This window comes from Canis lupus, chromosome 20 (assembly GCF_003254725.2).
Source record: "Canis lupus dingo isolate Sandy chromosome 20, ASM325472v2, whole genome shotgun sequence".
In the NCBI taxonomy this organism is placed as follows: Eukaryota; Metazoa; Chordata; class Mammalia; order Carnivora; family Canidae; genus Canis; species Canis lupus.
Genome location: NC_064262.1, coordinates 58,217,769 through 58,239,752, shown reverse-complemented (window position 1 = coordinate 58,239,752; position 21,984 = coordinate 58,217,769). Strand labels below are relative to the sequence as shown.

General features: G+C 68.2%; 1 protein-coding gene across 3 annotated transcripts; it reads left to right on the top strand.

The window, feature by feature from the left end:
- Window positions 1–614: 614 nt before the first annotated feature.
- On the top strand, window positions 615–21,748 carry PALM (paralemmin). Of its 3 annotated transcripts, none has more exons than XM_025456638.3 (9): window positions 615–848; window positions 10,162–10,213; window positions 10,544–10,624; window positions 10,719–10,849; window positions 11,938–12,058; window positions 12,891–12,912; window positions 13,791–13,850; window positions 16,028–16,159; window positions 19,755–21,748. In XM_025456638.3, the coding sequence occupies exons 1-9, from the start codon at window positions 844–846 to the stop codon at window positions 20,282–20,284; spliced, it is 1,134 nt and encodes a 377-aa protein (XP_025312423.1). In that variant the 5' UTR covers window positions 615–843; the 3' UTR covers window positions 20,285–21,748. The 3 variants fall into 3 exon arrangements, with proteins under 3 accessions (XP_025312423.1, XP_025312424.1, XP_025312422.1); XM_025456637.3 differs by lacking the exon at window positions 615–848 and adding an exon at window positions 9,731–9,873; XM_025456639.3 differs by lacking the exons at window positions 615–848; window positions 16,028–16,159 and adding an exon at window positions 9,724–9,873.
- Window positions 21,749–21,984: the final 236 nt, after the last annotated feature.

Here is a 21,984-nt window from a genome sequence, read left to right as displayed (position 1 = left end):
TCTTGCTGGGCCTCCCAGGCTGGGCCTCACGCTGAACCCCAACGTGGTGGTGTCCAGCTGCCCGCCCAGCGTCACCCTTGTCATCCCTCCAACCCCAGGGGGCAGCAGGACCCCAGCACCCCTCATCCCACCTCCCTGGTGGCAATCCTGCTGGCTCCCCTTGCACGATCCGCCCAGAATCCACCTGCCTCTCAGCGGGGTCCAGCCTCCACCCTGTCCCGGGGCTGGGGGGTCCCTTCTCAGCCTCCGGGCCTCCCCGCTTCGGTGTCCTGGCCGCGGAAGGGGCCTTCCGAAGTGGTCCCTCTCCTGCAAACTGTGCCCCCGGGGCGAAGCGTGCCCTCTCGCCGCCCTGCGGTGTGGGTGCCCGTCCAACGGGTCGGCTCAGCGTCACCCCCAGACCGTGGCGCGGGCGCTCTGGGTCGGATGGGCCCCCGGGGCGCTCCCGCCTGCGGGCTGAGCACCCGCGTCCCCGAGCTCCCCGCGACCCTGCGCCCCGTGCGCCTCGGCCAGGGGCTGGGCGGGGGCCGGGCCGGGGCGCTGTCGGGCTGCGGGCGGCCGGCAGGGGGCGGGCGCGGGGCCGCGGCTCCGGGAGGCGGCGGGGAGCGCGCGGGGAGCGAGCGCAGGAGCGCGGCGGCGGCGGCGGAGACGCGCGCGCCCAGCCCACCCCCCGCGCCCGCCGCCGCCCGGACAATAAACAGCCGCGCGCGGGGCGATGCCCGAGCCGGTGCCGCCGCCCCCGCGCCGCGCAGCCCCGGCCGCCAGGCCCTAGCGCCCCCCGCCCGCGCCCCGCCCGCGCCCCGCGCGCCCCCAGCATCGCCGACCCTCCCGGACCGCGGCGGGGAAATGGAGTGAGTAGGCGCGCTCGGCCGGCGGGAGGGCAGGCCCGGGACCCCGCGCCGCCCGGGCCTCCGCCGGCCCCATCCCCATCCCCATCCCGGCGGCCCGCGGACTAACGGGGACGCGGGGGGCGCCTGGGGAGGGGGAGGCCGCGCCCGCGCCCCGCGCCCGCGCCCCGCGCCCCGCGCCCCGCTAGCCTGGACCCCGGGCCACCTGTGGGCTCGCAGCGGGGTGATGGAGCGACCCTCCCCACGGCCGCCCCGGCCTGCAGCTCCCCGCGCCGCCTCCCTGGCCCTGGACGCCCCGTCCTCGCTGCGCCCCGCTGCCTGCCGCCCCCGAGGGCCCCAGCGCCTCAGGAGCCCCCGCCTAGGGCCCTGCGACCCGACCCCGGCAGTGTCCGAGCCCCGCGGGAGGGAGGGGCGTCCCTGCAGCCTGCGCCTCCGCATGTGTGAGCGCCCGAGGTCCAGGGGCTTTCCAGCAGGCCAGCCTGGGTCCCATCCCTCCCCAAGGAGAGCGTCCCCAAGATGGGCCCCCAAATGGTGTAGCCGGGAGCCTGGCCGGCCTAGCGGGCGAGTGGAGTGGGCAGCCTGGGTCCCTGGGGGTCCGGTGAGGGGCCGCTGGGCGGCAGGGGGGGTTTGCACGTGCAGTTCGGGGTGAGTGTGCCCGGTCCCGTCAGAGTCGCCTGGCTCCCGGGCATCAGGGCAACCCCCAGGCCCCACTCCCACAGGTGGGCCCTGGCAGGTTGGGGGGTGTGTTGACAGGGCCAGGAGGTGGGAAGCCGTGTGTGGGGTGCTAGCAGCCCCCCCGCCCCCCGGCGGGTGCCAAGGCCTGCCGAGCCTCGCTTTGGGCCCAGTCTCCACCCTGGACGCGGAGCTCCAGCCAGCCCACCCGGCGGCTCCCCCTGCCCTTCCCACTGGGTGTGTTTTCTGAGCCGACAACTCCCCTCCGGGGATTCACCCGTGACCCGCCACACCCTCAGCTGGGTGGCGGCCGCCGCCTCCCGCCCTCCCCAGGAAGGCGACACCCGATGTCCTCTGCTTTTGAAAACCCAGACAAAGGCCCAGCCTGCTCCCCCACCCGGCCCCGGGAGCCCAGCCAGGGGCTCAGGGGAGCCAGGGCCCGGATGTGTCTGCGCTGGGCTCCCCGACTTGTTTATCTGCTCTGCTCCCCAGGCCCAAGGGGGGGCTCTGGGCCTCCCGACTGCAGACCCTGAGTGCAGTGTGGCTGTGGGGAGGGGGCTGCCCCAGGGGCTGCGGGTGACAGACAACGGGGACATTCCCGCAGAGCGGAGGAGCAAGGGAGTGTTCTGGTTGGACTCCTGTTTCCTGCGGTCCCTCTCACCCTCAGCGGTGACAGTGAGGCCCAGAGAGGGAGTCACACAGCACAAGGAGGGGCCTGGGTGCTGGCTGCCCCTGTGCCTTGTGGTCGTGGGTCAGATATGATGCCGTGGGTCCCACCCGGGGGGTTCGCTGGTTTCTCTGGGTGCAGACGTGGGGCCAGGACCTGGCGTTCCGCGGCCTGAATGGCCGCGAGCGAAAGCCTCCGTCGGTGGGTGCGCCCGGGGGCACGATGGGTGGGGGAGCCGACCCGGTGCAGCTCCTGCCCCCGCTCCGTTCCGGGATCGCATGTGGCAGTGGGGTCCGCGAGGACCCGCCCGCTCGTTCCGTGGATGCTGCCGTGGATGCTGCCGTCAGAGCCGCAGGAAGGAGATGCCTCTCCGTGCTGCCGGCGAGTTGCTTTTAAAAACACGTTTAGGAATTTCACAACGTTGTGTTAATTCAAGGATTGAAGACTCGTTTTTGTTCACTTAAGAATTTGAGGGTGTAACACAAATTGTGGAGGGACCCCAGGGAGGCCGGGGGCAGGATGACCGTCCCGGGAGCACCTCAGGAGCTGGGTGGGAGTCCTCGCTGCGGGGGATTTGAGGGGCTGCTGCCCTGGGAGCCTCTGGCGCTGACGGGTGCACGAAGGCCAGCTCGGCTCCGAGGCCGCCCCCCCGATACCCGAGCGGCCGCCCCCCGATGCTCCCCCGAGCGCTGGCCTGGCTGAGGGCAGGGCTAGGCCTCGGGGCCGGCCCGGAGAGCACGACCCTTCCCAGGACCCTTCTCAGCTCCCATCCGACCCACGTCAGGCCTGGACGGTCTCCGCTGGGGCACGGTGGGTCCTCAACGCCCCTCCACCCTCTAGTGCCCCAGCGGAACGAGCGGGGAGCCGGTTGACAGGCAGCAGCGTGCCCTGATGATTGAACCTAATAACAAGCTTTTATTCTCGTTGTATCTATTTTCTGATGTTTTTACTCGGAGGTTTGTGGGAGCGCCTTCTGCTTCTCAGTCTTGGTGACCACGTGGCGGTTCCGCGGGGGAGGGGGCCTCACTGGACCCGCGAGTGGACTTGAAGGGAAGGGACAGACTACGGTGGAGGTGGTGGCAGGAGCACGGCAAGGTGGTTAACGTTGAGTGGGCACCTGCTGTGTGCCCAGCCCTGTTCTGAGTGCTTTGTCTCTGTGGACTTGCTGGATCTTTACAGCAGCCCTGCGAGGTGGGGAAACCGAGGCATGAGAGGTGACAGTGCCACACCCGGGGCCACGGAGCTCCTGGGTCCTTCAGCGGCCATGGTCGGGGGGATGGGGGCTTTTGCACCTTCCTGTGTCTCGGGCTGTGGGCCGGGGAGGGGGTATCCTGACATTGGCCTTTCACCCTGGTTTTGTCCTCAGCCACATGGAAGGTGGCCTTGGGCGCTAGAAGCACCTGCCTTGAGCCTCCCCACCCCCCGGGGCACCCCTCTGTGTCTGCTCCATTTGGGGCATGGAGAGGCGGCGTCCTGACCCCCGCTCTGTGGGACGTTGAGCAGGGCTGAACGGGGACGGGAGCCCGCCCGGCGCCCCGGGGGGATGCCCTGGAGGACGAGGGGTGCGGTATGGCCCGGGCCCTGGAGCGCCACGGGCAGGTGCGCTGCCCCAGCCGCATGGGGACAAGGTCCGGGGTCGAGGGTCGGTCCTGATGCTGCGAGATGGGCTCACATTCACCCTTGTCCAGGTCTGGGGCCCTGTTTCCGTCCGTCCTTCCGCATTCGGGGAACCCATCTGTACCCTTAACGCTGTCTGCTGACCCTGCGAGCCTTGTGTAGGGCCCGAAGGAGGGTCTTCCCCGCGCTGTGGGCAGGGGCTCCCCGTCCATCCCGTCGCTGACCTTTCCTAGGAGAGTCGTGCCTTGGGGCGCCTGCTCCCGGCAGGTAAGCGGCCGACTCTTGGCTCCGCTCAGTCACCGTGTGAGGGGGGCGAGATGGAGCCCGTGTCAGCCTTGCGCTGTCCCTCTAATGCACACGTAGAGAGCTAGGCAGGCAGAGGGCATGCCCGGCGTGGGGACTGGCCTGTCACCGGGGCGGGGGAAGGGAGCGCTCTCTGGTTTGGGCTCTGGCCGGGTCCTGCCAGCCTGCATGCCCAGCTGCGGCGCCACGGGCAGCCCGGGAGGGCGTCCAAGCGGGACAGGGGTGAGGCTGTGACCAGGCCTAAGAAACAGGCTCTGGAAGCCGAGGAGCAGGTGGGGGCTCAGTGGGGACAGCCACCGAGGGGGCGGCCTGGGGAGAAGGGCCAGGGCTGCGGGGGGGACCCTGCGTCTGGGTGGCCGGGTCGGAGGTGAGCACTTGCGTGGTGCTCAGGGCTGCCCACAGGTGGGGGGAGATGGCGCAGGCCCTGGACGGAGGGACAGAGGGTCTGAGTGCGGGGCAGGATCCCAGGGCTGTGACATCACGCTCACCGGGCTCAAGGACCCCCGAGCCCGTCACCCGGACCGTCTGGATCGGGCGGGGAACCAGGAGGGGAGCCCCAGCCGGGCGTGCGGTGGGGAGACAGGAGTCAGTGGGTGGGCGCCTCGGGGTGGACGAGAGGGTGGTGGTGGGTGGGCGCGGGGCTGCGTTGGGGGCAGCAGGGTGGGGCTTTCGGGGCAGGGCCCTGGCCGGGAGCTTCGGGGACCCTCTGGCGCAGAGCGAGAGCCGCTGCCCGTAGGGTGTGCGCGGGCCCTTCGGCCCGGGGGCGTCCAGGGCAGGGCGAGCGGGATCTCACGATGCCCCGTGGGGCGGCCCTGGCGACACGGTCTGCGCTCCTGCCGTGCTCTTGCAGCCTTGGTTGACGTGCAGCTCACACGGCGCTCGACCCACCTGACGCAAGCACGTCATTCGGTGCGTCGCACAGCCGTACAGCCGTCACCTCTGCCTAGTTCCAGAACATTCCCTGAGCCCCAGTCAGTGGCCGAGGGACGTGTCCACGTGTGGACGGACCTCCCTGCGCTTTCCTGTTCATCTGTCATGGACGCTGGGGTCGTCTCATACGTTAAATGTAGCCGTTTTTTTAAATTAATTTTTGAATTGAAAAAAATTTTAGGGATCCCTGGGTGGCGCAGCGGTTTAGCGCCTGCCTTTGGCCCAGGGCGTGATCCTGGAGACCCGGGATCGAATCCCACGTCGGGCTCCCGGTGCATGGAGCCTGCTTCTCCCTCTGCCTGTGTCTCTGCCTCTCTCTCTCTCTCTCTGTGTGACTATCATAAATAAGTAAAAATTAAAAAAAAAAAATTTTAAAGATCTTATTTATTTATTCACGAGAGACAGAGAGAGGCAGACACACAGGAGAGGGAGACGCAGGCTCCATGCAGGGAGCCCGACGCGGGACTCGATCCCGGGACCCCGGGGTCACGGCCTGGGCCTAAGGCAGACGCTCAACCGCTGAGCCCCGTGTAGTCATGTCTGGGGTGAGGTGCTTGGGGCCTGTCCCTGGTCCTCTGACGGGTGTGGGGAGCCCGGGCCCTGTTTTAGATAAATGTGACATGTGACAGTGAGTTTTTTCAGAAACAGAGACGCCTGGGTGGCTCAGGGTGAGCATCTGCCTTCCACCCAGGGCGTGACCCCGGGGTCCCGGGACCGAGTCCCCCGTCGGGCTCCCTGCATGGAGCCTGCTTCTCCCTCTGCCTGTGTCTCTGCCTCTCTCCCATGAATAAATAAATTCTTAAAAAACAAAAACAAGCAACAAAAGGAAGTGGTTGTAGGACAAGTGGCCCACAGGGGTGGCAGGAAAGTGACAGGGGAGGGAATGCCTGGGTGGGGACCCGAACTGACTCCTCGGTCCAGTGAACGCTTATTGAATCCCTCTAGGGCCATGTTAAGGACAGAGACACTATCCTTGTGGGGAAATAAGGGAGAAAGTAAGTGAGCCTGGGAGGGGGTTGGAGGGGGTTGGAGGCCTCCTCCGGGAGGGAAGGTGACAATAACGGAGGGCCTGAGGGAGTCGGTGAGGCCCAGGGGGGTGCACAGCAGCCAGAGGACACAGCGAGTGCAAAGGTCCTGCGGTGGGTGGGCCGCCCGGAATGCTGGTGGGGAGAGGGGGCCGGAGGGCCCTTGGCCTGTGGGGCTGCTCTCTGCAGCTGGCGGAGAAGGCCTTGGGTTCACGTCCCACTGCCCTCTGGTTGTGAGGGCCCAGGGCAGGATCCACGCGCCCCGCCCCCCCAGGTTACTAGCCAGCAGCTTTGCTCCTCTGGCTCTGCGGCCTGCTCCCATCTTGGTGGAGCCTCTGCTGGAACATTCTAGAAAGCCCATGCATGCCTCATGAGCTGTTTGCCTCCCCAGGGACCTGTGCTGAGTGCTCAGGGTCCCAGAGGAAGAGAACTCTCCCTGGCGAGGGGAGAGGTCAGGAAGGCTTCCTGGAAGAGGCAGCTGCCCTTGAGCTTGGAGGTGGAGGAAGGCCGCACAGGGGGAGGCAGGGAGCCGGTGGAAGGAGAGGGGCGAGTGCGGGGAGGCTGCGGCTTCCTGGGGGTGACGGGCGGGCGTGGAGGGCTTGGAGCAGGGAGGTTGGGGGGGGCTGACGGCTGGCAGAGGCTCGGCAGGGAGCAGGGGACCCCTCACCTGAGGAAGCCCCCCCGGGGGACTCTGCTCCCCTTCTGTGTCCCCAAGACCAGGGCGATGGGCAGCTGTTTCCTTTTAGCGAGCGCAGGAATGCTGCTGGGGCTCTGGGCTCTGTGCCTGCCTGGCCAGGACCCCTCCATCCGCGGGAGCCTCCCGGCTCGGACGCCAAGTGCACCCCACGCCCGAGCCCTCCGCAGGCCCAGCTGCCCTGCCCGCTGGGTGACCTTGGGCGGGTTGCGTAACCTCTCTGGTGCCTTCAAACCCCGAGTGCCTCCCAGGGCCGGGGCCTGCGCAGGGCTCGTCCGGGCTTGGGCCTCATTAGCTCATCTCCGAAGCCAGGATTATCTCACGCGCTCGCAGCCCACGCCCTCGCGAGTCCTGAGCCGCCCACACCGGGGCTCGAGCCCAGAATTGGCTCCAGGCGCTCTGTAAAAATAATCAGGCGAGGCCCGGAGCCTGAGCACGGGGGGAGGTGGGCCTCCCGGAGGAGGGTGGGCCCCAACACCCGCAGCCCCGAGGGGTCACCCACACCCGGCAGAGCCAGGGGAGCCCGGAGGGTGGCCGCGCCCTGGGTCACCCCGGGGAAGGGGGGGCACCTCTCCAAGCCCGACCCAGGCCTTTCAGCCAGAACTCAGCGGGCGCCTCGGGCCTCTGCTCCTCTCCCCGAGCCCCCCCATCCCGGAGCGTGTCCGGCGCCCACGCATGACCCGCCCACCCGCGGGGAGCCCCCGTGCTGTGCGCCCTGAGCACCCAGGGCGCCTCGTCTCCCTTAGCAGCTGCGGTTCCTCCCCAGCAGGCCCGACCCCCTCCCTCCGGGGAGCAGGCCCAGCAGGTGTCCCAGCCTCAGTTTCCCCGCCCTGGAATGCAGGACGGAGCCGCCCGAGGAAGGCGGTGACCCGCGGCGCGTGTTCTCCCGCCCCGGCCGTCCAGGGAGGCCTCTGGTCCTGCTTCGGTTTATTTTTCGGACGATGCTGAGCGTTCTCTGGGCTTGACTCGTCCGCCGGGCAGCAGGGCAGGCCCAGAACCTTCGGGCTACAAGGGCCTCCCCGTGACCCCGGGCGCCCCCCTGCGCCCCAGCCCCTCGGCGGCCCCTGGAGCCCGCGGCGGGGAGCCCCTTACCCCCCAGCGCCGGCGGGGGCGGGGCGGGGGCGGGAGATGCTCGCGCGGCCCAACCCCCCGCCTGCCGGCCTCCGCGTTGCCATGGGGACGGCGCGGTTGCCAGGGCGACCGCCTCCCGCGGGCCCCACCAGGGGGGGTGGCGCCTGGGGCGGGAGCGTCGGCGCCCCGGGCACGCGGAGGGGGGCAGGGAGGGGGTGCAGCCCCTGGGCCGGTGCCCTCCGCGCCTGACCTTCCCCTGACCTGGTGGCGGCAGGACCCGCCGCCCGGGGACACTGGCCGCCTTGTTGTCTGCCGCCCGCTGGCCGGACACGGAGCTGCCCGGTGCCCGCCGACCGGCCACCCCACGGGGCGGCTGGTCCCTCCACCCTGCAGGCCGGCCCGTGGGGGTGTCTCCCCGGACAGCTGGGCCGTGCGTGTGGCCCTGGTCCCCGCCGTGCACTGGGCACAAGTGACTCGCCCTACTCGCCCTCTCTGGGGTTCATTTCCAGGCCGAGGGAAGGGCATTAGCAGGAGGGGAACAGTAAGGCCAGGGCGCCGGCAGGGAGTGAGCCGGGTGCCCAAGTGCAGCCCGGAGGTGCTGGCGGCGGAGGGGGTCAGGGCGGCGGGCACAGGCCTGGGCCACGCTAGGGTTTCTCCCAAGGGGTGATGGGGGGACGCCCCGGGGGGGGCTCAGCGCCTGCCTTCCGCCCAGGGCGTGACCCGGGGTCCCAGGATCCAGTCCGGCATCGGGCTCCCTGCAGGGAGCCTGCTGCTCCCTCTGCCTGTGTCTCTGCCTCTCTCTGTGTCTCATGAATAAATAAAATCTTTAAAAAGAGAAAAAAAAAAAGAAAAAAGGGGTGATGGGAGCCAGGGAGACGTAAGAGCAGACCGAGTGGTTCTGATTCTCGCCTTGGGAAGCTGCCTCTGGTTGGGGGGCGGGGAGTGGTGGTCAGGAGCCAGGGAGGTAGCAGGCCGTGGTCGAGGCCTGGGATGGGAGACGTGCGGCCTGCGAGAACCGGAGGGTGGGCCCGTGTGGGGAGCTCGGGGCGGCACCGACACAGAAATGTGACGGATCGGGCCCTTCAGGAAGGGCCTCCGCGCTCAGTTGCTGGATCGAGCCTGTCCCGAACTCCACCCAGCTGGAGCCAGCCTCCCCGAGGAGGGAGAGAGGGAAGCCGCAGAGGGTGTGGCTGGCGCTGCCGGCTCCCCGGGGGGGACACAGGAGGCAGGTGCCGCCCTCCAGGAAGCCAAGAGCTGGGTGGGGTCACCTGGCCGGGGCGTGAGAGCCCGATGATTTCACGGGTCTCATCGAGGCCAGGAAACAGCCTAGTGGAGCGGGTGGTGGGGCTGGAGGCCAGGAGGGTGGCTTGGGACTGGGGAAGGGGCGAGGCTCGGTGTGGGCCGTGGGCCTGTTTCCTTTCTGAATCACTGTGGAGGGGGGGCTGTCCCAGCTGTTTGTGCAGGTGGACACTCAGGGCCCGGGGGGGGGGGGTGCAAGGTGGCTCCTGGTCCTGACGCGGGCCGAGGGCCGGGTGGAAGGACTCTGGGGACTGGGTTCCCGTGCCCAGAACCCACGTGTGCCCCCAGGCCCCGCCCCCCGCCCCCCGCCCGCCCCGGGTCACTAGGACTTGCGCAGGGAGCCCCGAGCCAGGACCCCTGCAGGCCTCGTCCCTGTCCAGGCCCCGGGAAGCAGGACCATGTCCTCCTGCCTCGCTGCTGCAGACGCTTCCTGAGCACAGGCTGTGCAGCTTCCGGGGACCGGGACACAGCGGGGAGGGAAGGGCTGGGGTTTGGAGCCTGCCGTGCAGGGGGGGGGGGGTTCAGGGGAGCAGAGGGTGGGGCAGGGGCCTGAAGGTCGCACCCCCATCCTGGGCCTCCTGCCCGCCCCCAGGAAGCTCTGTCCCTTCAGTGGCTTTGAGCAAATGCCGTGGACGAGGGAGGTTCCGCGGCCTCTCTGGGCCTTTGGGCTCCCGGGAGACCCGGGGGAAGCAGACGCGTCCCAGGGTGGATGGTGCACGCTGCAAACCCGAGGGCTGCAGGGCGAGGCCGGTGGGTGTCCCCGCGTGTCCCCCCAAGGGCTGGACGAGCTGTGCGTGGAGGGTGGGAGGCAACCGGGGGTGCCCTGGGCAGTGTCAGCGTCTGCGCCGCCCTCCCGGCCCTCCCGTCCTTGGGGCCCTGTCCTGGAGGACAGCGGGGGCTTGTTGGGAGAACCGACGAGGTCACAAGGCTGGGCAGAGAGAGCAGGGCAGGACCCCACCCTCCAGGAGGAAACCCGGGAGGCTCCGTGGGGTGGACGCCGCCACCGGCCTCCTTGACCTGGTGCGTCCCCTCCCCCAGGGTCCTGGCGGCAGAGACCACGTCTCAGCAGGAGCGGCTCCAGGCCATTGCAGTGAGTTCCCAGCGGTGGGGCCCACTCCCTGACCCAGGGCCTTGGGACCCCAACCGGGGGGTGGCAGGGTCCCCGGGACTCGAGTGCCTGGTGGTGCTTCCCCACGAAGTGAGAACGGGGAGACCCTGAGGTCCTCCGAGTGTGGGCCGTCGTGCCCCGGCTCCCCTGGCCGCTCTGTGCCGGTGGGAGATCACTCGGGGGGAGCAGAACCTGCCCTTCTCTGGGGGGGTGGGGGCCAACAGGCCAGCTGGGTGCCATTCACAGGAAAGCAGGGTCTTCGGGGCCAAGCCCGGGGTGGGGGGCGCAGCCCTGAGCCCCCGTCCCGCGCAGGAGAAGCGGAGGCGGCAGGCCGAGGTGGAGAACAAGCGCCGGCAGCTGGAGGACGACCGACGGCAGCTGCAGCACCTGAAGGTCCCGCGGGCACCCCGGCGGGGTGGGGGGGGCCGGGGCCCGGGGGGCGGCAGCAGGAAGGCCGCCGCATTCTGACCCGGCCCCCGCCCCGCAGTCCAAGGCGCTGCGGGAGCGCTGGCTGCTGGAGGGGACGCCGTCGGCGGCGTCGGAGGGCGGTGAGGACATGCGGAGGCAGATGCAGGAGGACGAGCAGAAGGCGCGGCTGCTGGAGGAGTCCATCTGCAGGTGGGCGCGCGGGCGCGGCGGAGGGAGGGCCCGCGGGCCGGGGCGCAGAGGCCGCCGCAGGACCCCTTCCTGCCCCCCCCCCCCGCCGCAGGTGCGCGAGGCGGGGGGGTGGGGGGGGCAGGTGCCGGCAGCCGCCTCCCCGGGGGCTCCCTGGCGCCAGCCCAGCGGGTGCTGTCCCCTGGCTCGCGGACGCAGGGCAGACGCGGGCGCTGGGCTTGCAGGAAGGCGGGGGCGGGGACAGTGGCCCCCGGCGGGGACAGAGGCCTGGAGTTTCCGGGCAGGCAGAGGCCCAGGCTCAGCTCCAGGGCAGCGGGGTCACGGGGACGGAAGCCGCGCCAGAGTTCCACATGTGCACTTGGGGGGAGGCCTGCCTGGCCCCAGCACGCGCCCCGCACAAGGCTCCCCGTGGAGGCCGGGGTCCTCCCGAGGCCTTTGGGAGAGGGGGGGCAGGTGTCGCGGTGCCCCCGCCTGTGAGCGGAGGCCGGGCAGCACCAGGCTGGGGTGACGGGCGCTGGGCTGGACCAGGGGCTCCGGGGGCCTCGGCTCTCGTCCTCCCAGGGCAGCCCGCCGCCACTTGGTGCCCCAGCCTGGACGCCTCCTCCAGGAAGCCCTCCAGGCCGACCCTCACTGTGGGGGGCGGAGGCTCAGTTCCTCCGGGGCGCCTCACCCCCGGGGCCTGACAGGCCCACAGCCCAAAGCCTCCTGAGGGCCACCCCGTGGGGCGGGCTTTAAAATCTTTGTTTTGTTCTCACCGGATTGTGTGGACCATTATCTCCTGGAACTTGGAAGGGGACATGGTTTTTCCAGTTTCCCCAGAGAGATGAGGCTTCCCGTAAAAACAAAACAAAACAAAACAAAACAAAAAGCGCACATCTGAGTGGGACACGGGACAGTTGGTCGGAAAGCAGGAGAAGTCAGCCGCAGCCAGCGAGGGTGGCGGAGGCCGGGCCGGCGGGGCCGCTGCTCCGTGCCTCGGTTTCCCCGGCTGCGGGAAGGAAGGAGGACGCCTCGCGGGTGCGGCGCTCGCGTCTCGAGCCCGGAGCGGGGCGGGCGCCCGGTAAGCGCGGTGGCCTCTTGTGCCCCCTCAGGCTGCAGAAGGAGATCGAGGTGCTGGAGGACGCAGGCCCGCTGCCCACCGCCGGGGACGCACCCGCCGCCCCGAGCCCCGCCAAGGCCCACAAGGCCGAGGTGCTCGTGGATTCTCAGCAGGTGAGGGGGTGCTGATGCTCCCAGGCGGCCGCCCTGGAGGGCTCCCACCCCTGAGGGCACCCACCCCTGCGGGCACCCGCCCCTCCTGGCTCCAGGCTGAGACACCCCCCTTCAGGGTCACTGTGGCACAGAATTCAGAGCTGGGGCTTGCATTTGGATTACAGCCTCCCGCCTCCCTGTTGTGTGACCTGGGACAGTTGCTTTACCTCCCTGGGCCTCAGTTTCCCCCCACCCCGGGCCTCAGTCTCCCCCCGGGCCTCATTCAGGCTCCCCCTGGGCCTCACTGACTCTCCCCCCTAGGCCTCAGTCTCCCTCCTGGGCCTCAGTCTCCCCCCTAGGCCTCAGTGTCCCCTCGAGCCTCAGTCTCCCCCTTGGCCTCCCCAGAGCACCCACGTGCTGGGATGTTGTGAGGGACGGCAAGTGCTCTCTACACGAGACCTGGCCTGTAGGAAGCTGTGGACAAAATCCCCACCTGCTGTCACCCTACTTGCGCGGTCACAGCCGTCGCCCGTCCCCTGCTCGCAGTAGCCCCTTCAGGGGGAGCAGGGTCCCCATTCGATGGGAGACAAGCGCTGTGGCCCAGAGATGTTGGGAGCACCTGTCCCCACGCGCTCTGGGCTTCAGGGCCCCGGGGGGTGGGTCAGAGCTCCTGCCCCTTCCGTCTTGGGAGGGTGGGCCCAGGGCGCTGCAGGACCCACGTCCCTGCTCCGTGTCCGAGCCCCCAGCTGCCCCTCCCATAGCCTTGGTCCTGCTCTCACTGGCCTTCGGGGCCGACCAGGGCAGTGTGGCCCGGGCCTGGCCTCACTGACCAGGTCTCTCCCTCCTCTTGCAGGTCCCGGCGGGCACACCCAAAGGTAGGCTTCTGGGGGGGCCTGCGCACGCTCGCGGCCGGTGGGGGGGTCCCTGCACACCCTCCGCTGTTGGGGTCATGAGGGTCATGGCCTTTCTCACACAGCCACGCCCGGGCCTCACCCAGCGCCCCTCATCGTGGCTTCCCTCCGGCAGGGGAGGGATCCGAGGCCCTCGGGGTCCCCCCCCACCTGCACCCCCTTGGAGCTCCCGGGCGGGCACCTCGCTTCTCGCGTCCCGAGCTGGGGTCCGGGGGCCGAGGAGCCGGGGTCCCAGCCCTCCCGGGGCGGCCGCGCTGTTCGACCCCCGCGGGGGTGTGGGCGCCGGGCGGAGCGGGAGCCTGCGCCCGATTCCCGTCTGGGCGCTCGCGGGCCCCTCGGCAGCGTGGGCTGTTCACGCGGCGCGTGTTGTAGCTTCCGGAGCGTATTAAAGCTACCTGAGGTGAAGCGCGTCTTCCGCACGTGCCTGAAGCTGTTTTCACGCGGAGAGCGTGGACGGGAAGCCCAGAGTCTGGCCGGACTCGCGTGTCCGTTACGCCGGGCAGTGTCCTGCCGTGGGGTTAGAAGTTAATAATTAAAAAAAAATTTTTTTCACGCGGGCCTCTGAGCGATTTTTGTGAAAATCGTTGGGGCTGAAAGATGGACACGGCCTGGGGGCTGGTGTGTGTTTGGGGGCACGCGGGGGGCAGGGGTGCGGGTGTCTGTGCCAGTGTGTGTGCCAGGGAGGTCTGGGCGTGTCCGGGTGGCTGCAGTACTGGGGGTGTCTGCGTGTCGGGGGTGCCTGGGGGTGGGAGTCCTGTGGGTGCCCGGGGGGCGTCGGGCGTCCGCGTGACCTCCTCTCTCTGACCCCATCTCTGTCTCTTCACCTTCCGCCTCCTGAACAGAGACACGAGCGTCCAACACCCCCGTGAGGACGGCCGAGGGCTCCACCATGATGAAGGCAGGTGGGTCAGCCCCCAGCTCACCCCCGCGTCCAGCTGCTGCCCTGGGGCGCCCGGAGAGGCCGGGGCTGCGTCCCACGCACACGTGGCCTCGGCAGGAGCTGTGGCCGTGGGGGTGGTCCGGGCTCGGACCCTGGGGTGGGGCCTGGCCGCCCCCTCTGCTTTGGCACCTCGGGCACATGCTGGCCCAGCTTCCCCGAGAAGGGGGGCCCCCCGCATGGCAGCGCTCTAACCCGGCCCCCGTGGCTCCCCGCCTAACCCGCTGCTCACTTCTGGGGCCCGGCGGGGGGGCACACGTGCACACACAGCCCGCTCACGCCCGCTCACGCCCGCTGCAGACCCTCAGGCCGCCGCAGGACGGGGAGTGAGCGCCCTGTTCCTGGAGGCAACCAGGCCGGGGCGTCTCTGTGCTCCTGGGTTAGTGCTGGGCGTTGCACAAAGTGGGGGTTCAGGGCCCCACTCTGCTGCCAGGCCAGGCCCTCGGTGTCCGCCCGCTGCAGCAGCGGGGTCGAACCGGCCGCGCACCCAGGGCCGGGCACAGAGCCCGACGGCAGTGACAGGTCATCGCGGTCGGCGGGGCCCTCGGCTGCTGCGGGTGCTGGGTGAGTTGTGCCGGCAGGAACCACGGAGGGAGGCGGAGAGCATCTTGGGGGCGGGGGCTGGCAGGGGAGGCCCGGGGCCTCCCGCGGGGTCACGCAGCTTTGCGCCAGGAGGCTCGGGACAGAGGGTAGCGTCAGCCAGAGAAGGGGGGCCCCGGGCCCGTGTGCCAGCTACACCAGCCCCCCTGACCTTAGCTGACGACCTCGCATAGGCACAGCCCACCCCACCGCGCGCCTGGAGCTGAGGGCCTCAGGCCATGCAGGGACGTGGAGTCAGACGACACTCTCTTGGTCGGTCATCCTCATCCGGCAAGCGCTTGTTGAGCACCTGCTGTGTGTATGAGGGCCACAGCCTGGGGGCGGGGGGGTGACGTCCTGACAAGGACTGCGCCCTCTGCAAGGAAGTTATAGAGAAAAGAAGGCAGCGTGCAGAGCTGGAGGGGGGAGGGTTAGTCGGAGGGCTCGGGGAGGCCAAGCTCACAGCTGCCGTTGGAGCAGGGACCCAAAGGAAGCGGGGGAGCAGGGCCCAGGGTTAGGCGGTTCAGGTGGGGAGCAGGGGACGTGCAAAGGCCCTGGGCTGGCCAGGCCCTGGCTGGTTGGGGGGGTAACCGGGAGACCTGGGAGGGGGAGGAGGGGGGCTCCGGGCTGTGACAGGGCGGGGCGTGCAGGGTCCCGAGAGAGGAGGGGAGCCCTGCAAGGCGGCAGGGGGGTACGTGCCCCACTTGGTGCTCGTTGGAGCCCTCTGGCGGCCGCGGGGAGAACAGGGTGGGGGGCTGGAGCGGGGGTGGGAGGGTGGGGGGACAGCGCTGGTCCTGGGGAGTGGGCGGAGGGGGAGATGGAGGGGGAGATGGGGAGGGCGAGAGGACTGCGCTGGTCCTGGGGGGGACACGTGGGTGGGCTCCAGGTCTTCCGAAGGCCGGACCCACGGGCTCTGCAGATGGACCCCTGGGGGGTGAGGACAACGAGGGAACTGCCCTGACGGGTGGGAAGACCCAGGAGGGCACTTACAGGGCAGATGCAGGGGGGAGGCTTGGATGAGGTGACTCGGGACGCGGGCAGGGGGCGGGGTCACTGCGGGAGGGGCAGGGGGGCCCCAGTGTGCCCCGTGGTCCTTGTGGGAGGGATTTCCAGGGGGTGGAGCAGGGTCTTGGCCCCTGAGCTGCGGTCCCGATGGGTCAGCGACTCGGGGAGGACGGTCCGATCTCCGTAGCGGGAGGGATGAGGGGCCGCCGGCTGGACACGCGCGTGGAGAGCGGGTCGCAGAGCGCCGAGCGCTGGGTGGTCCCGCGGGGAACACGGCCCTCTGACCCGGGCCTGGGCGCCGCCTCCCTCGGACTCACTCTGCTGCTCTGCGGAGACGGAACAGTGTGAGGCCCTGCCGCTGGGCGGGAGTGCACGCCGGGCCTCGAATGCCGAGCAAAGGGTCGCAGGCGGACGCTGGCAAGCCGTGGGAGGAGGCGGAGCTGGGGGGCGCCCCCACTGCTTGGCTCTGCGCTGCCGGCTCCCCTTCCCTGGCTTGGCTGCAGCCGGCGGGGGGCACGTGGGCGGGTGGCCTCGGGTAACCCGCGCCTCTCGTGCCAGCCATGTACTCGGTCGAGATCACGGTGGAGAAGGACAAGGTGACGGGGGAGACGCGGGTGCTGTCCAGCACCACCTTGCTCCCCCGGGAGCCGCTCCCTCAGGGCATCAAGGTCTACGAAGACGAGACCAAAGGTATGCAGCCCCCCCACCCCCCCCCCGACCCCCAGACCGAGCCAGAGCCCGACCCGCAGCCTGACCGAGCACCGAGCATGGGGCAGGCCCTCCGCCCACGGCGCTGGTGGGTAGAGGCGGTTCCGCGTGGACCCGCAGCCCCATCGCTCCTCGCTCCCGGAATCTGCCCTGGAGCTTGGCTGAGGGTGGGACTCGTCTCCATCCCTGGGCTTCCAAATAAAGGTGACCAAACCCCCAGGGGTGCAGAGGGCGCCCTGAGAGGGCCTAGCAGGGCGGGGAGGGGGCCGGGGGACTCCTCAGAGGACGTGAGCAGGAGCTTGTCTGTTGAAGGAAACCATGTGTGTGACAGCAGCCACAGCACGTGCAAAGGCCCCGCAGCGGGATGCAGTGTGCTGGGCTGGAGGACCGGGCGGGGGCTGGGGGGCTGCTGCAGAGTGCGGGGAGGGTGGGCAGGGGCCGCGGTGCTGAGACCTGGTTTGGCTTTGGAGGTTCCTTCTAGCAGCTGGTCGGGGAACAGGGTGTGAGAGACCCCCACAAGGAAGCCCGCCTGGGAGGAGCAGAGGAGCAGGGCAACCTTAGTCAAAACCCCAGCATGTCTGTCTCTCTGTCTCTCTCTATATAATTTTCATACATAAAATTCACTCTTCTTTTGTTTTTAGGTAAGAAAAAGTTTCATTTAAACTGCATTATCCATCAGTATTTATTGCTTTATTTATTTTTAAAGTGTTTTAAAAGATTTTATTTGACGAGAGACAGAGAGAGAGAGAGGCAGAGAGCGCGCGAGCCTGTGCACACCAGCAGGGGGAGTGACAGGAAGAGGGAGACGGAGAAGCAGGTCGGGACCTGAGCTGAAGGCAGACACTTCGCCGCCTGAGACACCCGGGCGCCCCCACTGTCAGGATTTAGACAGCAATTTTATAAGTCGTTTGGCATTTAAACTTCGGTCATTTTTGGCATGGCCTGCGATCGTAGCACGTAAACAAACCCCGGGAGGGGAAATTTTCTGGGCAATAGTTACTACGATGATAGAAGGAGGAGAAGAACCCACTTTAGTAAACAAAATACGTTTTTAAAAGGAATTAAAAAGGCATCTTCAAAATCAAGGGAAACATGGGCTTTCTTCATGCAGTGGAACCCACGGAGCCGATCACCCGAGCGAAATAGAAGATTATAGTGCCCAGCTCCGGAGCCCGTTAGCAAGTGCACAAGGGCTGCCTTTACAAGAAGATGATGCACGGAGCGGAAGGGGACAGGACAGGCGCACAACTCAGTATAGAGGGCAGTGGGTTTAGGTTTATTTATTTATTTTAAGATAGATTTATTTATTCATGAGAGACACAGAGAGAGAGGCAGAGACACAGGCAGAGGGAGACGCAGGCTCCATGCAGGGAGCCCGACGTGGGACTCGATCCCGGATCTCCAGGATCACACCCTGGGCTGAAGGTGGCGCTGAACCGCTGAGCCACCCGGGCTGCCCATGGGTTTTGGTTTATTCACCATGTTGCACTTTTTTTTTTTTTTTTTTTTACTAATTCCAGAACATTTTTCTTCCCCAAACAGAAACCCTATCACCCCCTGTCCCCACCACGGCAACCACTAACCCCTTCCAGTCCATGGATGAGCCCGTCCTGGACGTGTCACACACATGGAGTCACATACTACGTGGCCCGTGTCTGGTTCCTTCCCTGAGCGTCATGGGCTCAGGGTCTGTCCACGTTCATATTTTACGGCCAAATAATAGTCTATGGTTCAGACGGATCACATTTTGTTTATCCGGTCACTTGACGGAGATCTGGGATATTCCCACCTTTTAGTTTTAGAATGCTGTACAAGTGTTTGTATGGGCGTATGTTTTCGTTTCTGTTGGGTGCTACCTAGGCATGGAATTTCTGAGTCATATGGGAATTTCTGCATTTAACCCTTTGAGGAACTGCCATGGTGTTTCCTGTAGCAACTGCCCCATCTTTCCTTCCCTCCAGACATGCATGAGGGTCCCCACCTCCCCACTTCTTCAGCAACACTTGTCCATCGTTAGGTCGTTATTATTACTGTAGCCATCCTGGTTGTTGTGGAATGATACCTCACTGTGGTTTTGGCTCCCGAAGCCTCGTGTTCTCAGAGGCTGCTGGGGTCTGTGTGACATCCGGGAGGCCACGAAGGGGACCTGGTCACGGCCCGGCTCTCCCATGGTTTGGGGACGGAGACCCCGGGGCAACCCCCGTTCCAGCTCTCACCAGCTATGTGACCCTGGGTCACTCCCAGCTGCCTCGTCTCCTGGACGAGAAAGACCTCACGGGGCCAAGGGCAGAGGAAATGCCCGTGTTTGCAGAAGGTCCTCGCCTCCGCCTCTCGGCGCAGCCCGGCCCGGCCCTGGGGGATTCTGGACCCGCCAGACTGGACTCTGGTTGCTTAGCGATGGGAAGGTGACCCGTTTCCATGGTGGCTGAGGGCTCGGATTCCTATCTTAGGGCAGCGGCCAGTGGGAAATAGCTCGGTTCCGAGGGGACACCGCACCCTCCGGGCCTCCAGCCCCGAGTCACTGCGAGGCCTTGAGGTGTGGTCGCCCCTCCCTAGGGGCCTGGAAACTGAAAGTGGAAAGTACTTTCCTCCTGGCCGGCAGCCAGGTGCTGGAGCCCTGACCCTTGGCCGGGAGGCGGCGAGTCCCGAGGGTGCGGGGTGTGTCCCCCCGGCAGGCGGCCAGGCAGCTGTGTCTCCGGGAGTTTGCTGGGCTGGGGAGTGCGGCCCGGACTCCGTGGGTGCTGTACCCCGGCCCTCGGCCCCGGGACACGCCAGGTCAGACAGACAGGGCGGTCGCAGAGGTTTGGAAGGTCCACGCAGCAGGTTCCTCGCGCACACGCCGCCCAGGGCACCACGTGCCTTCCTTCCAGACGCGGGTAGAGCGTTTCCAGGAAGTGGCCGTGCCCGGGGTTGCACGGGCCGTCGTAAGCAAGGTCACCAAGTTTATGTCATATGCTCTGTGTTCTGGGACTGGAGCCCCCTTCTCCCCCGACCCCAAACTGATAAACACCCCTCTCAGTGAATCTGGCTGCAAGAGGCAGTCCGTGGACATGAAGTCATAAGCCCCTGGGACTTGAGCGAGGATGGCGCAAGCCGACCCAGGCCGCAGCAGGGCGGGCTCGGCCCGTGGGCGACTGTCCTTGAGAACAGGAGCTACACGGTGACCCAAGACCGGCCATGGGGTCCCAAGGAAGGAAGAGGTCGCGCTCCCCGAGAAACCCCTCGTGGGAGGGACAGGCCCGCGGTCCGGCTCGGTCCCCCTCTGCATGGCACCGTGTTGGCCGCGGGAGAAGCCGACGTACTTGGCAAGGTGGCCTCGCGGGACCCTGTCGCTGGGGATGTGGACGGCCGCGAAGGGCGGGACAGCTCAGTCCCCGTCCACTAACTCCCACGAGCGCCTGTACATGCTCGTCTGCGCCAGGTTGTCGGGGCACACAGATCCCCGCGGGGAGCTTCGAGTGTCGGTTGGTTTTATAACGTGTGATTTTGTCTCACTTGCTCTTTAGCCTTGAGGGTGGGCCACGGCCTTGCGCCAGCTTACTCCCTCTCTCTCTCTCCCCCCCCCCGCCCCCGCCAGTGGTCCACGCCGTGGACGGTACCGCGGAGAACGGGATCCACCCGCTGAGCTCCTCTGAGGTGGACGAGCTCATCCACAAGGCCGACGAGGTCACGCTGAGCGAGGCAGGGTCCACGGCCGGGACAGCAGAGACCCGGGGGGCGTCCAGGGAGCCCGTGCAGACCACACCGTCCAGGCGGGAGATCACGGGCGTGCAGGCGCAGCCGGGAGAGGCCACGTCGGGGCCGCCGGGCATCCAGCCTGGCCAGGAGCCCCCCGTCACCATGATCTTCATGGGTTACCAGAACGTGGAGGACGAGGCCGAGAGCCAGAAGGTGCTGGGGCTGCAGGACACCATCACGGCGGAGCTGGTGGTCATCGAGGACGCCGCGGAGCCCAAGGAGCCCGCGCCCCCCAACGGCAGCGCCGCAGAGCCCCCCCCGACCGCGGGCTCCAGGGAAGAGAACCAGGTGGGGCCCGAGGCCCCGGCCAGCGACCCCCAGGACCTCGACACGAAGAAGCAGCGCTGTAAATGCTGCTCCATCATGTGAGCCGCCCGGTCCCCAGCCCCCGGCCCCACCCTCCACACCAGTCACCCACCAGCCCGGCCCCGGCCTGCCCACCCTCCACCCACACTCACGGGCCCCAGGACACGCGGTTGTCACATGTTCCTTCTGAGTTTTCTTTCACTGGAAAGAGAGGGACAGGGGTCCCCCGCCCCATCACCACCCCCGACGCCCCAACCACTGAGCCGTGCACCTACGCCTGGTAGGAGACAGACATGGACAGACCCACTTTTTCCGGAATGAAGGGCACCCCCCACGTCACGGCAGCTCCGCAGATGCGGCCGTCACCCACGGCGGTCCTGGCCAGGGTGCCGGGGGCCTCGAGGCCGCCCCAGGCCGGCCAGCCACCCTCTGGGCCTCCTGCCTGTGCCTTCCTGCCACCTCCACTGAGGTCCCTGAGGGGACATCCTGCCGCAGAGGGACCCGGGGAGCCCAGGGCCCCCAGGAGGCTGCTCTGTCCCCGCTTAGCCCCTGGGACGGGGGTTCCCGGCCAAACTCCGGCGTCCGAATCCTGGACACTCGGGGTGAGGCCGTGCCTCTTGGGGGAGTCTTGGTCGGAGGTCAGGCTCAAGGTCTGGGGAGGGAGCAGGGCCCCTCTGGGCGCCCCCAGCCCGAGCCCCCAGCCCGACGTGCCATGCCCCCCACGCTGTCTCTGGGCGTGGCCAGGGGATGCTGGAGCCCGGGAAGGGAGAGCCCCGGGGTACCCCCCCGCCCCGCCCAGGAGGGGTCTCGGACCCCCGCCCTGTCTCCTGCAGCCGGTGGCGTCTGCGAGCCGCCCCTTGCACAAGGCGGGGCCTCATGAGCCGCTTCTAGCCCTGAGTTCCGACTCCCACTGGGCCCTCCTTCCTCCTGGTGCTAATTTGGGGACCCTGGGGGGCTGCCCAGGACCTGCTGGGACCAGGGTGCTGGGTCCCTCCAACCGTACCCCAGAGATCAGGCCACTGCCAGCTCCACTGGGCTTGGCACGTTTCTGGCAGCGGCGGGGCGCACGCAGCCCGAGCCGGGGGCTTCCTCTGCGGGAGACCCCATCCGCCGCCCCGCCCGACGTGAGCCTGTCCCCCGCCGGGAGGGAGAGGGGTGCGGGTCCCACTCCTGGGGGCGGCCACCACCCGGATGTGCACGCATGGCTCCCTGGACGCAGCCACTCGCCCCCAGAGGCACACGTGTGCACACGCTCCCACACCCTCCGGGGCCTCCCGCCCGGTGCCGGGGCAGGTGCAGGGGCCAGCGCTGCCACAGCCTGGGTCCCGACTCCGCTCTGCCCCTCGGTGGCAGGGGGAGAGGCCGTGTCTGAGGTGACCCTGGGCCGTGGCCGTGGGACCCCCTCTTCCTCCTCGAGTCCTCGAGCTGTGAGGCTCCGCTCAAGTGCCCCTCTGCTTCTGACGTGTGACAAGGCCCTTATGTTCTCGACTTTCCCAGAGAAGCAAATAAACAGTGTGAACAGCCCCAGGCCCTGGCGTCCTTGGCTTTCACCTGGGGGGGGGGGCACCAGGGCGGGGGGGCTGTCGGAGGAGGCCGGGGGGAGCCCGTGGGTCCACAGCCCCGCACTCTGGGGCTCCCCCCGGCCGAGGGTGGGTGTCCGTGCAGCCCCCACCTGTGCCCGCCTGACGGCACCTGGGGACAAGGCACAGCTGGTGGGGGCAGGACCTGCCCTCCCGCCCGCCCTTGGGCCGCGAGGCTGCCCC